Below are 15453 nucleotides of genomic sequence, written 5' to 3'. Positions count from 1 at the left end.
CCTCTGCTGCAGAGGATAAGTTCAGCCTCATAAATTGCATCCCAAATCAATGCTTCACAGAGTTCAAGTAACAGACACATCTCAACATCAACTGTTCAGAGGAGACTGTGTGAATCAGGCCTTCATGGTCGAATTGCTGCAAAGAAACCAGTACTAAAGGATATCAATAAGAAGAAGAGACTTGCTTGGGCCAAGAAACATGAGCAATGGACACAATTTTTGTATATTTATTTTTACTAAGCAAGTCAGTTACCAACATATTCTTATTTACAATGATGGCCTACCAGGGGAACAGTGGGTTAACTGCCTTGTTCAGAATGACAGATTTTTACCTTGTCAGCTCGAGGATTCAATCCAGCAACCTTTCAGTTACTGGCCCAACACTCTAACCACTAGGCTACCTACCTCCTGACATTAAACCAGTGGAAATCTGTCCTTTGGTCTGATGCATCCAAATGTGAGATTTTTGGTTAGAACCACGTGTCTTTGTGAACGGATGATCTCCGCATGTGTGGTTCCCACGGTGAAGCATGGAGGAGGAGGTGTGATGGTGTGGGGGTGCTTTGCTGGTGACACTGTCAGTGATTTATTTAGAATTCAAGGCACACTTAACCAGCATGGCTACCACAGCATTCTGCAGTGATACGCCATCCCATCTGGTTTGCTTTTAGTGGGACTATCATTTGTTTTTCAACAGGGCAATGACCTAACACACTTCCAGGCTGTGTAAGGACTATTTGACCAAGAAGGAGAGTGATAGAGGGCTGTGTCAGATGACCTGGCCTCCACAATCACCCGACCTCAACCCAATTGAAATGGTTTGGGATGAGTTGGACCGCAGAGTGAAGGAAAAGCAGCCAACAAGTGATCAGCACATGTGGGAACTCCTTCAAGACTGTTGGAAAATCATTCCAGGTGAAGCTGGTTGAGAGAATGCCAATAGTGTGCAAAGCTGTCATCAATGCAAAGGGTGGCTACTTTGAAGAATCTCTAATATAAAATACATTTTGATTTGTTTAACACTTTTTGGTTACTACATGATTCCATATGTGTTATTTCAAAGTGTTGATGTCCTCACTATTATTCTACAATGTAGAATAAAGGAAAACCCTTGAATGAGAAGGTGTGTCTCTACTCATTCAAGGGTACTGAACTGCATGACAAATAGTCTGGATCCCTGTCAATAACGATGACAGAGAGTTTGTCTAATCCAGATGACATGGTGAGAATAACCTTCTGTCCCCATTAGTCGTACAGTACATGGGGCCTGACAGTGATAGTCTCACTTCTGATTACCATTCAGGGAGAGGAACAACACTTCATCATGATGGCAGCTAATGAACCCAGTGAGATAGGGATCTGACACTTATTCCCTCTCTGTCCCCCTCTGTTTTCATAACTACTAATTGGAGCTGTCAATCACATCCGGGTCTCCATGACAACCGAGGGAGAACCAATGGGATGGGTGTTGTTGAATAACCCAGATATAAATCATGAATTATACAGGGGGACTTCGACTGATAATCAGTTGAGTGTGTTTTCTTTACGTGGCTGGATATTTGATGTGTGTCTATGAGAGATGTGAGTAGAACGCAGAGAATACAATGGTAAGGAAAGATGCCAACTGTGCAGAATGTGGAATGTACTTGCGATCTCAAACATGAGTAACTTCATGACTTTGTGACTCCTGTCTAAGTAGCAAACCTAGATAAACACACGAGATAAAAAGGAGGTTTCTTGGCTATTCTTGCAGCGTCTATTTTAGTGATGTTCAGAAGTAGAAGTGGGCCAGCCAAGACAGCCAGCCACCCACCTGTGACCTACCTGTTACCTCAAACTTATTTGCGATGTGACCCACACGTACAGGTAACTGCCAAAATAAAGGAAACACCAACGTGAAGCGTATTAATAGGGTGTTGGGCCACCATGAGCCAGAACAGCTTCAATGCACCTTGGCATAGAGTCTACAAGTGTCTGGAACTCTATTGGAGGCATGCAACACCATTCTTCCATGAGAAATTCCATAATTTGTTGTTTTGTTGATGGTGGTGGAAAATGCTGTATCAGGCTCCACTTCAGAATCTCAAATAAGTTTTCAATTGGGTTGAGATCTGGTGACTGAGACAGTCATGGCATATGGTTTACATTGTTTTCATGCTCATCAAACCATTCAGTGACCACTCATGCCCTGTTGATGGGGACATTGTCATCCTGTGGGGGCATAGCCATGGTAGCCAAAATAATGGCCTGCCCAGAATACATGACCCTAAGCATGATGGGATGTTAATAGCTTAATTAACTCAGGAACCACACCTGTGTGGAAGCACCTGCTTTCAATACAATTTGTATCCCTCATTTACTCAAGTGTTTACTTTATTTTGGCAGTTACCTGTAGCTGGTACACCACACAATGGTTATGTAAAGCATTTTGTACAGACAAACTTACCAAACATATCTGTTGTATCACAGCCATTGTGGCAAATGCATTGTACATCTGTTTTGCAACCAGGAACATGCACTTTCTCCCCCTATCATTGATACAGGTCTCCCCATCTCCATTACCTACCTAGTACTAATTATATACCCCCACCCCCATTCACTACTTTTCCTCTCACCCCTCCTCTTGTGTTCCCTATATGGAGCACTAAATGGGATCAGATCTCGTGTGGAACCCAGACATATGAGAGAGAGAGAGAGAGAGAGAGAGAGAGAGAGAGAGAGAGAGAGAGAGAGAGAGAGAGAGAGAGAGAGAGAGAGCAACACATTTAGACCCAACCAAATCATGAGAAAACAAAAAGATAATTACTTGACACATTGGAAAGAATTAACAAAAAACAGAGCAAGCTAGAATGCTATTTGGCCCTAAATAGAGAGTACACAGTGGCAGAATACCTGACCACTGTGACTGACCCAAACTTAAGGAAAACTTTGACTATGCACAGACTCAGTGAGCATAGCCTTGCTATTGAGAAAGGTCGTCGTAGGCAGACCTGGCTCTCAAGAGAAAACAGGCTATGTGCACACTGCCCACAAAATGAGGTGGAAACTGAGCTGCACTTCCTAACCTCCTGCCAAATGTATGACCATATTAGAGATACATATTTCCCTCAGATTACACAGATCCACAAAGAATTTGAAAACAAACCCAGTTTTGATAAACTCCCATATCTACTGGGTGCAATACCACAGTGTGTCAGCACAGCAGCAAGACTTGTGACCTGTTGCCACAAGAAAAGGTCAACCAGTGAAGAACAAACACCATTGTAAATACAACCCATATTTATGTTTATTTATTTTCCCTTTTGTACTTTTACTATTTGCACATCATTAGACATTTGAAATGTCTCTATTCCTTTGGAAGTTTTGTGAGTGCAATGTTTACTGTAAATTTGTATTGTTTATTTCACTTTTGTTTATCTATTTCACTTGCTTTGGCAATGTAAACATATGTTTCCCATGCCAATAAAGCCCTTAATTCAAATCAATTCAGAGAGAGAGAGAGAGAGACAGAGAGAGAGAGAGAGAGAGAGAGAGAGAGAGAGAGAGAGAGAGAGAGAACACCCTGACAGATAGACAGAGAATAGATGAAGAGAAGGAGGGAGGGAGCGTTAGAATGAGAAAGGAGGTCAGAGGAGGGCTTGATACACATAGTACATGCTAAATAGGCTACAACCTTTGACTACACTAGCATATTTTCATAGAGACATCCCCTAAAGGGAATGTTCCAGTGGCAACAGCCCACAACTCTAATCAGTATGAGGTGTTGATGATGTATTGGATCCTAAGTGCTTTGGGTATTCCCATTTTCAGCAGTAATCAGTGGGAAATTGGACCAGATACTTGGCTCTCACCATTGGGGAATACTGACTAGAATAAACTGGAATGAGTTCCAATTCTCCATCAGAATCATCGGAATAGAGGAATGAGAACAGTGGAACTAGGACTGTTCCGTAATTCTCTGGTTCCATGGAGAGAGAGAGAGCTTTCTGACTGTCAGCTGTAGCGAGAGGAAGACATTGTCCCTCACAACTCACAAACTACTGTTCATCCTGGCTTGTATAACTATGTATCTAGCTTTCAAATGACATGCAGAACGCCGCAGCCCGTCTGGTGTTCAACCTTCCCAAGTTCTCTCACGTCACCCCGCTCCTCCGCTCTCTCCACTGGCTTCCAGTTGAAGCTCGCATCCGCTACAAGACCATGGTGATTGCCTACGGAGCTGTGAAGGGAACGGCACCTCCATACCTTCAGGCTCTGATCAGGCCCTACACCCAAACAAGGGCACTGCGTTCATCCACCTCTGGCCTGCTGGCCCCCCTACCTCTGAGGAAGCACAGTTCCCGCTCAGCCCAGTCAAAACTGTTCGCTGCTCTGGCACCCCAATGGTGGAACAAGCTCCCTCACGACGCCAGGACAGCGGAGTCAATCACCACCTTCCGGAGACACCTGAAACCCCACCTCTTTAAGGAATACCTAGGATAGGATAAAGTAATCTTTCTAACCCCCCCCCCTTAAAAGATTTAGATGCACTATTGTAAAGTGGTTGTTCCACTGGATATCATAAGGTGAATGCACCAATTTGTAAGTCGCTCTGGATAAGAGCGTCTGCTAAATGACTTAAATGTAATGTAATGTAAATGTAATGCAGATTGAATAGGGAGCCGATGGTGAAGGATTGTATGATGTGACTGGAGAGTCTATAGAAAGAGGAACTGACTGTCAAAGGTATAGTCCGTACGGTGGTGTGTGTGTGTGTGTCTGTGTGTGTGTCTGTCTGTGTGTGTATGTGTACCTGTCTGTGTGTGTGTGTGTACCTGCATGCATGCAAACCAGTGTGTGTGTATAAGTATGTTTACGTATATGTGTCTAATGTGACAAGTGAGTCAACAGGGAAAGATTGAGAAGTCTCGGAAGTTGAGGTGATTAATGTAGCGTGGCGTGTATGACACTCCTACCTCCTCTACAGAGACTGACAGGGATAAGACAGATGGGTGTCAGGGTGAGATGGATGGCCTCCTGCAGGGGGCTCTCCTACCTAGGGACCCAGGAAGTACAGACACAGGAGTGGTGGGACTAGGAGCTTTCTCACAGCGTGAATAGTTTAACATGATGAGGACAAATGAAAGTCAGGGACAGAAACTTTGTCTGAGTGGATGGCACCCTGTGGAGAGGAAGGTTGTCTCTTCATCCTGAGCTCAGTTTCTTTCTATCATTGCTCTCGCCCTTTCTCCCTACATTCTCACCTTTCTTGCAGCCTTGCTTCCTTCATTTCTTCCTTCCTTCCTCCCTTACTTCCTATTTTCTTTCCATCCTACCGTCCTTTATTCTTTCCATCACTCCTTCCCTGTCTTATTTTAAATGAAGGGAGGAGGGCATTTTAACTTGGTGTGCCATTTGCATGTCATTTAGACACTCAACACATATTTGAATGATCCTTTCAATCACATACACTACATACTAGCGATGGAGGAAAAAAATCGATACAGTTACATATCGGAAATATTATTTTTGACGATATAGCGTATCGTTTTGACAATATCGCAATGTTATTTTTGCGCTAGTTGACTGTACCTGCACCAAGAAGATGTTCTCCATCTTCTTTTAAATAGACAATTTGTTTTCAGCACTTTTATTTCCATGACTAATCAAAACTCGTTTTCCACATGCCTCTTTCTTGTCCCTCTGCAGCTGATATATGGTGAGCAATATGTTTAGACCATGGAATCGTAATAAAATCACAGCACTGAATCGCAATGCATCGTGAGAAACGTGAGACACGCAATATATATCGTATTGTCACCTAAGTATCGTGATAATATTGTATCGTGAGGTCCCTGGCTATTCCCAACCCTAATACACCAGTGGAGGCTGGTGAGGGGAGGACAGCTCATAATAATGGCTGGAATGGATTCAATGGACTGGTATCAAACACATCCAACACGTGGTTTCCATGTGGTTGATACCAGTCCATTGGCTCCATTCCAGCCTTTATTATGAGCCATCCTCCCCTCACCAGCCTCCACTGTAATACATATACGTATATATTTTCCCCATCAAATCATGGGCCACCATGACATACATTAGCTATACAAGAGAACGTGTTACCTAGAATAGATTCCATAAGTGATCTTCCTAGAGAAGATTCCTGGGGCTTATGGTGGAGAGACTATATGAAGTGTCGCTTGCCAGGATTAGGATGTAATCCAGAATGAATCCACAACGGAGCAATAAACCTTGAGTGTCACATGCACAAGATTTAAGATGCACAGATATCAGCGCCGAGGCCAGAATGTTGCATGTTGTAAATGAACATCATGTATTCATGGGCTAGGTTTCTGTGTTGAGGTTTTATGCAGGGCACTTTATTTCCGAGTGCTGTTTTCTGGTCGCACATGATGGTCATGAATAAGCATCTGTTCTGTTTGCAGAGAGTGGCTGTCAGAGAGAAAGGGGTCATGCCGATGTGTGTTAAACAGTGCATGTTTCGTGTTTTTTCATCTATAAACTGTATGTTGTATTGCTTTTTGAGGAATGAGGACGTGTGCTTTTCTAGAATAGTCTCCTTAATCATAGTGCCACTTTAAATCAGAGTTTTCTAAAATTGCACCTGGTTTTATAGCTGTCCCATGTGATTAGTTTTTTTTATACAGCTGTAGGATCTTAATTTGAGCCAGTTTGCTAATCCTGCATCAACAGGAAATGTGAATTATTATGTGGATTAAATTAATGGACATTTTTGTAGGGGTTGATACATTTAGGGGAAAATCAGGTCTAAAATTTCAAAGTGAAAATTACGAACTTCAGAAGCCTTTTTAAACCTCAAATACATTACACGTTTAACATTTCCAGGAAAGTTATCCTGAAACAGGCTGATCAAATTAAGACTCTCCATCTGTATGCAACACTAGTGTTTTGTGTTCTATGCTGTTTGGTACAGTCCATGTACATTCCATGTTATTATTGTCATATGCCACTCTATTGTTGTCTCACGGTATTCCTCTCTTCTCTTCCACAGACTCACGTCTCTCCAGCGGATCCTGCTACTTCCTATCAGATCAATCACCAAGACTTCCTGTCGGAGAGATTATGAGGAATAGCTGTTTCACTCCCCACGGCAGTCCAACAGGAAGTGAAAAGACATGGGGATTCTGCTAATCACCATGACAACCATACAGCTGTGACTGACTGTGTGAGGCCCCTCCCTCTTTTTCTACACCCAAGCTAAACCCATTCTCCCCTTTCTGAGGACAACCTAGCTACCCCAGTCCATCCCCAACGCTCTTTCTCCTTTAAACTCAACCTCGCTTTCCCTTATTTCAATCCCACGTTTCCTCCATCTTAACAAAACCTCCCTCTTCATTCGTCCTTCTCCTCTTCCCTCCATCATCATGCTCAGCAGGCTTCACACTCACTCCTCCTCCTCTCCATCTACCCCCACCCTCCTCATCCTTCCCTCTCTCCTCCTCTTCCTCCACCTTCCGGGCCTGGTCTGGGGTGACTGCTGGCTGATCGAGGGGGACAAGGGCTACGTGTGGCTAGCCATCTGCAGTCAGAACCAGCCTCCATATGAGACCATCCCCCAGCACATCAATAACACGGTCCACGACCTGAGGCTCAACGAGAACAAGCTCAAAATGATCCCCTACACCTCCATGTACCGCTTCACCAACCTCACGGACCTCAACCTTACCAAGAACGAGATCTCCTACATCGAGGACGGGGCCTTCACTCAACAGGCCAACCTACAGGTACACTGGGTGGTGGGTGGGTGGGTTAATTGATTGGTTGATCGATTTAATCTTGACGTAATCCTTTCTGGTTCTCTCCTAGGTCCTCCAGCTGGGCTACAACAAACTGACCAACCTGACAGAAGCCATGATGAGGGGCCTGGGCCGGCTGCAGTGCCTCTTCCTCCAGCACAACCTCATTGAGGTGTGATATTGGTCAATTTTTGTTTAGTTCTGTAGTTTTTAAATATTTCAATGCTACTATTTGCTAAAGATAAATTGATATTATTCTGTATGTACAACATGGTTCAGATTTTTTTAAATATATTGCTTTCTGTCTCTGTATGTTCTCATCAAGGTCATTGGCAACAATGCATTGGATGAGTGCGTCAGTCTCAACAGCATTGACCTGTCGTCCAATAAGCTGGCCCGCCTCGACCCCTCCACCTTTACCATTTTGAACCGCCTCATGGTGTGTGAGCTGGCTGGGAACCCCTTCCATTGTGGCTGTGACTTGTACAACTTCCTCACCTGGCTGGAGGCCTTCAATAACGTCACACACACCTACGACCGGCTCCAGTGCGAGACCCCCAGGGAGATGTTTGGCTACCCACTCCTGAGTCCCATCGCGTCCGGCCACGCCGGGCACAACGCTCGGACCATTCTGTCCTCTGTCTGCCGGGACGGGGTCTTCATCCCCGGGATGACGTCTCTTCCGCCAGACTCAGATTCCTCCGGAATGGGCCCGGACATGTTTGACCGCGTGGGTCCGTACCACCAACCCACCATCTCGTCTTCCTCCACGGAGCACAGCTTCAGCCCCAGCATCAAGCTCCACCACGTGTCCCTGTTCACGGCCTCTATCATGGTCCAGATCCCCAGACCTTACAGCAAGATGTACATCCTGGTGCAGTACAATAACACCTTTGTCTCTGACGTCATGAACCTGAAGCTCAAGAAGGAGATGATCACACTGAACAAGCTCAAGCCACACACCAACTATACCTTCTGCGTGGCCTCCATCCGGACCTCCCAGCGGTACAACCACACCTGTCTCCAGTTCTCCACCCGAGCCCAGAACCCCGACGACATGCCACCAACACCTTCCACCACCACCCACTACATAATGACCATCGTGGGCTGTCTCTTCGGGATGCTCTGCATCCTGGGCCTCGTCTACTATTGTCTGAGGAAGAGGAGGAGGCATGAGGAGAAGCAAAAGTCCATCTGTGTGAAGAAGACGATTCTAGAAATGAGGTATGGCCCGGAGGTGGCGGCGGCCGTGGGGAACGACCCGTCTGCAGTGCAGAAGCTCCAGGAGCAGGGTCAGGGCCACCACCAGTACCAGCACCACACGCACGGGGGCAAGCTACCAATGTCTGCCTCCTCCTCAGGCATGCTTCACTCCGCCAACACCTCTTCCTCCAGACTCTCCTCCATCCCTCAGGATAAGATGCCTACCGCCTTCTCTGAGGCCATGCTGACCAGCAAAGGCAACTACATGGATGTGAGGATGGAGGGGGTGATGAGAGATGGAGGGATGGGAGGAGGACAGGGAGGAATGAGGGATGAGGATCTAAGAGAAGAGGACGGGACGGACGTGGGAGAGGATTCGGACGACAACGAGCGAGGCTCGGCCTCAGAGATCTCCACCATCGCCATGGAGGTGGATAAGGTCAACCAGATCATCAATAACTGCATCGACGCCCTGAAGCTGGACTCTGTCATGGCCGCCTCCTCCACTGCCTCTTCTGCCCCCACCACCACCTCCTACCCCACCTCCCCTCCACCCACCTGCACCTCCTCCTTGACCCGTGGCCTCATCCCCCTTTCCCCCGGCATCACTGAGACCTGCCCGGGCCTGCCCTCCCCTACCACCAAGATCCCCCCTCCACCGCCGCTCCCCTTCTCCGTCCCTCTCTCGGAGCGTCCGGGGATCAGCGGCGGGGGGTTTGTGTCGCCGCCCTACCGGCCGCCTCCCCCTGCATCCGCTGTGCGCCCCGTCGTGAGGCAGATGAGCGCTGACGCTGCGGTGGTGATCAGTGCCGTGAAGAAGCAGTGCAGCACCTCATCCTGCAACTCTATGGGACGTGACCGGGAACGAGGGACCGGAGGAGGAGGCCGGGTCTACAGCCTGGACATCCACGAGCCCCGCAGCCCGGACCCCTGCCAGCAGTACCCAGGAGAGAGAGGCAGCCCGGCGGGGTGTGGAGAGCCCCTGGAGCGGCTGCCTCTGGTGGGGAGCGGCGGGGGAGGAGGTGGGGGTGGTGGGTGTGGTAGTGGAGGTGGTGGTGGTGTTGATGGTATTACCAACCAGCATCACCAGCACCACCAGCAGCAGCAGCAGGGGCAGGGACAGGAACAGCAGGAGGACTACCACTGCTCAGAGCACCGCCACTCCGTCCCGGCTCTGTACTACGAGGGCTCCCACCAGGGCTCGCCGCACCAGAGGGCCTCCTTCCTCAAGCCCCTGACCCGCTCCCGCCGTGACGCCGCCTCCTACTCCCAGCTCTCGCCCTCCCGCCACCAAAACTACTCCGGGTACTCCTCCAGCCCTGAGTATTCCTCGGAGAGCTCTCTGAGGATCTGGGAGAGGTTCCGGCCCTACAGGAAGGGCCAGAGGGATGAGTCATGCTACGTCACGGCCGGGAACGCCTTAAGGAAGAAGGTGCAGTTTGCCAAAGGGGAGGACCTCCACGACATCCTTGACTACTGGAAGGGCGTGTCAGCCCAGCAGAAGCTGTGAAAGGAAGACAGGAAGTGAGAGTGAGACATTGTGGAAAATTGAGTTTTGAGTAATGGGTCTCTGTCAAAACATGTTATCATCAGCAGGACTAGAGCTGAGAGAGATGATAGTACAGTAGGGTCATTGTGGACTGTAGGACTACTTCTGGAACTTGCTCATCGTCTTAACAGTTATAATTAGAGACAGGGAGCCCTGGCCAACCATCCAATCAGTATTCAGTGAACACTTCATGTGGAATTCACCTGTTGGAGTGTCATTCTCTGTGCCACGCTTTCATCTGTGTGTAGAGACGGGAAATCAGATGAAGTAACGTCTGTTTGTGTATGCGTGTGTCATCGAGTGTACTGTATGTGTGTGTGTCAGTGTTTGTGTGTGTGTGTGTGTGTGTGTATGACTCAGTCTAAACTCCTACACATGTTTTTGGGCGCATGTAGGGCGCAGAGATAATGTGTGTGTCTGTGTTGGTGAGACAGAAACACAGTGAGATAATATATCCAGAGAGGGCGAGAGAAAGAGAGAGAGAGAGAGAGAGAGACAGAGAGAGAGAGAGAGAGAGAGAGAGAGAGAGAGAGAGAGATAGAGACCAATACAAAGGGGGAAAATATGGTAGTTGTGAACAGAGCAGTCAAGAGCTCCCTCCTATCCCTGAGATCATCCATGCTATTGGATGGTGCACAAACATTTGCATTTCAATAGTGGCTGTCACAGTCACACAGTCACACAGCAAGCGGAGAGGAATAAAAAGGAAAAACTGAAAACACTCAAGGAGGCTTTACGGTGTGAGGATGCAGGCTTTTGTTGTGTCTCAAATGCCATCCTATTCCCTAAACAGTGCAGTACTTTTGACCAGGGCCTATGGGGAATAGGCTGCCCTTTGTGACACAGGCTTTGGGTCTTCAGTCAGCCACAGCACAGGACTAGCCAACCAGCCAGGCAGGGTAATGTACTGTGATACAGGCCAGACGTAACCTCCTGTGAAGATAGGGAATTGACACAGCAGTGTAAAACAGTAGCCCCGCCCCTGGAGCAGAGACATACCGCTAGGAGCTACAGGAGGAGTAGCAGGTATTTGGCCCTACATGTTGATCTATGATCAGACATTTAACCTGGACCCTGTGAATGGGAATCAGATTGTGAACAGCTGTATTGTTGTTATTGGTATGTTGGGTAGGGGTTGCTGTGACTTACTGGTTCTGTAGACAGATAAAGAGAGAGATGGAGAGACCGTAAAACACAGAGATAAAAAAAGAGAGTAAAAAAAGAGAGGGGAGAGAGATACATTCTGCGTATTGTGCATATTCATGTCAGCAGATTAATGTGGGTCAACAGAGCTAAAATACAGACAATGTGCATCATTTGATGTGAGCACTTTGTGTGCTGCTGGCAATCCTTTTGTCTAGATGAATGTGGCTTAAAACGTCCACGCCACGTTTAATAATGTGATCTAAAATGGATCGTGGTCTTTAACTGGTGACCCACTTCACACAGGTTTACCCACACAGTTCCACTGTACAGCAGTTCTAGCTCAAGATAATAATACCCCTCTTATTTCATCACAACTGAAGGAGGGGCGGAGTAAGAAGGTACACCTTTAATTAACACCAACACCTCTTTCTGGATATTAACACCATGCACGTCCACTTTGATTAGACACACTAATTAGCAATTAAGCAAGACTGTGTCATGGGGAGGTTGTGTGTATGTGTATGTGTATATGGTCGGTCAATATGCAGCGGTGGGTTGTGTGTAGAGTGTTTAAGCTAGTAGAATTAGAGCTGCCTGCCTGGCTGGCTCGAGAGTTGATTAGGAGTCTGTGGGATTGGAATATTGACAGGCAACTGTGGAGAAATGCATAAACAAGGATAGAACAGCTCATATCCACCTACACACACACACACACACACAGAGGGCGAGAGATAGAGAGGGTACATGCTTCTAATCCACTTTAATGCATGATCCAGCCGTTAACCTTTTCAGTAGAGTGACCTGTATGTATTAATCCTATAGGAGGCAGTCTGTCATTGTAACAGCTGGCTGCGTATCAAGGACCAGTGTTGGGGAGTAGTGAACTACATGTAGTCCAAATAGTAATGTAACTACATTTTGCAGTAACTTGATGGTAGCTGAGTTAAATTACAATCTTAGTAGTGTTTTCACTAGTTCATTAGTTTTCTGCCATGTAGAGGTCTGGCTAGCTACTGGAACTACACACTACTTTCTTTGCAAAAATAAAATAAAATATGGGTGAAGTAAACTATCTGGCTTCAGACCTGCCTAATTCTCACTTGAGAGATAGTTTTTGTGTTTAATAGGATAAATGACACATTCTGTTAACATCTAACTACAGAGCGATCTGTTCTTGCTATTTGTATTCTATGACATTTCAAATGTACATATCATTTTTCATGAAGTAGTTTGGATGCAGTGAACTACTTTTTAAAAGTAACTTTAGTTCAGTAAACTATAAACTCTTTCATAAGGGTAGCTTTAATGTAGCTTAACTTCTTCCAGTGTGAACTAATTGGTAGCTTGGTAAACTATATTTTCAGAGTAGCTTCCCCTACACTGTCAAGGACACACTGATAGGTTGTAGAGTCACCTGTCTAGAGAAATGGGAAACGGGATATCCTGTGCTGAAGTCTCCCAGGTTAGATGGACCAATATGGTTTACTATGACTTACATACAGCATTTTAGTGCATTGAATTAACTCTCCAAAGGTGATGGATTTTTATTTAAAATAGGGGTCAATAGGGTACATTTCTATCAATAGCAACAGTGTTGTAGTGTGATGTAAGGTGGTAGCCAAGGAGATGCTTTTCATAAGTAGAAAATGTTCCGAAAGTGAATTTCACCCTCTCTCTCTCTCTCTCTTTCTCTCACTTATTTACTCTCTATGTCCTCTTGTATGAGTGTTCACTGTTCCACGCTGCACACACACACACACACACACACACACACACACACACACACACACACACACACACACACACACACACACACACACACACACACACACACACACACACACACACACACACACACACACCCCTAAGCGCCTGGGCCTAATGGGAATGTGGCTTCAGCGGTGTGTAGCGATTGAACACGACATCTCTGCATGGGCTTCAGCAGAATAACACCTGTCCCCCTTTATTCAAGGAGAAAAGCTGGAAATGACCTTCCTCTGAGAGTTGGATTGTATTAGCTCTCCTCCTACACAAGATTTTTTTCACTCCCTCCTTTTCCACTTTCTCTCCCTTTTTCTTTTTTTTCCAAATATGTCATCTTGTTTCACCTGCGCTTGTTTGTGATGAAATTATGCATGTTGAATACAAACCAGTCTGTGGGTGAGAGTGGTTAAAATGAGTAAATGTTATATAAATGTTACCTGGATGTTACAGGGGGTGTTTTTTTTCAGTTCCCTCAGCTCTCTCTGGTTGAAGTAGTGTTGGGTTATGATTGGTTTATCCTGCGAGACTGATCCGAGGTCAAAGGTCATATTCCATACAGATCCATAGTGCCGCCATTTTGGTTTTCCATTGGAACCGACAAGGTCATGGAAGGAAAGAGTCACAATGCCAGCTCTCTCAGTGAAAGAGGAGAGAGGAAATCTCACTGGATTTACAGAACTCTTTCCAGACTCTCTAGTCTTCCTGAAGGAAACTGCTACAACAAACAAACAATTATGGGGATTTAAAGGTACGATACCCACTGATCTCCTCTCTCAGAGACACTACACCTGAAAACTCTACAGAGGAAGTGCTATGCTACCGGAGGCTAACTGTGACTGACTCTGCCCTTCACCATTCACACACAGAGGGATTCTCAAGGAACCTGGCGAGAACTTTTAAAAACACACGCTCTGAAAGGTGACTTTTTTGTAATTTTGGCTCCAAATCCCTGAACTCCTAATGTAAGTTTACAGACAATGACACGTATGAGAAAGTGTCCTACCCCTTCAAAAAGACTCAGATGGTTGACAAAGCTGTGAAAGGATTTTCATCTGTACAAACCAGTGCCCATACACACAACCATTACAACTGCCACCATTTTGAGTGTGTTCGAAGTACAATGTGACAAAAAAAGATGTTTGGTTTGGTTGTTTCATACTACAGTTTCATACGTTTCAGATGTTTTTGTGACTCAATTTGCCATTGGTTTGTTTTCTATTCTAAATTGTCAACTGTTTGACTCAATTTGCCATTGGTTTGTTTTCTATTCTAAATTGTCAACTGTTTGACTCAATTTGCCATAGAATAACTAATCAATCTAAATAGGATGTATAAATCACTAGGAGGAGTAAGACTGAAGCTCATTCAAGTACTCTCCTGCTCAAGGACCTGCCTCGATCATCCCAATCGTTTCCACAACATTCCCAGAGTGCTTCTGTCACGTCATAGCAACATTTGCCCATTTGTAAAATTGTCCTTTAGCCAAATACAGTGGCAATTATATTTGTATTTTGTAATAATAAAAAATAACCCAGTGGGGGCACTTCTCTCGGCTTGCTTGCACTACGTTTTTTTTACAAGAGCTCTTGTAATGGTTTTACTCTCATGTAACCTATGCCTCCCAATCTGTCATTTCAAAGCTATAGCTATTTTGATCAAATTCTTTCATCTCTGCACTGGACATACCAAGGAGGGTCTTGGGTCAAAACTAGTGCACTGCATTGTTAATAAGATGCACAATATAGTGAATAGGTCGCCATTTGAGACATAAGCCAGATATACTAATCTCCCTCCACTAGGTTGTCAGGAATGGCCAAAGTTTTCCGTTGTAAAATAACTTCTGTTGTCTGTGTTTAAATAATACATGGTTTCCCTGCTAACTCCCAGCAAGCGGTGTAATGGTTGCGGTTTAGACGAGCTGTTGTGTTAAGTGGCCTTTGTTTAGGCTTATGAGATATTTAGCAGAACAGAGCTGTGTTTGGGGCCGTATTGGTGTGTAGAGGTTGGGAACACCAGAGGAGAGGCTGGATG

The 15453-nt window shown here is 45.8% G+C and overlaps 1 protein-coding gene across 2 annotated transcripts in view; it reads left to right on the top strand.

Annotated features, from left to right (window-relative positions):
* LOC106606807 (protein phosphatase 1 regulatory subunit 29) overlaps positions 1–14971 on the top strand; it is a 131076-nt gene extending 116105 nt beyond the window's left edge. For both annotated transcript variants that reach the window (XM_014203171.2, XM_045720032.1), the window contains 3 exons: positions 7016–7748; positions 7831–7932; positions 8086–14971. In XM_014203171.2, the coding sequence (XP_014058646.1) occupies positions 7389–7748; positions 7831–7932; positions 8086–10473 (2850 nt within the window). In that variant the 5' untranslated portion in view covers positions 7016–7388 and the 3' untranslated portion in view covers positions 10474–14971. The remainder of the gene's footprint in view (positions 1–7015; positions 7749–7830; positions 7933–8085) is intronic.
* Positions 14972–15453: the final 482 nt, after the last annotated feature.

Source organism: Salmo salar, chromosome ssa06 (genome assembly GCF_905237065.1).
Source record: "Salmo salar chromosome ssa06, Ssal_v3.1, whole genome shotgun sequence".
NCBI lineage: Eukaryota > Metazoa > Chordata > Actinopteri > Salmoniformes > Salmonidae > Salmo > Salmo salar.
The sequence above is the reverse complement of the archived record's forward strand: the minus strand, read 5'-3'. Positions and strand labels throughout refer to the sequence as shown.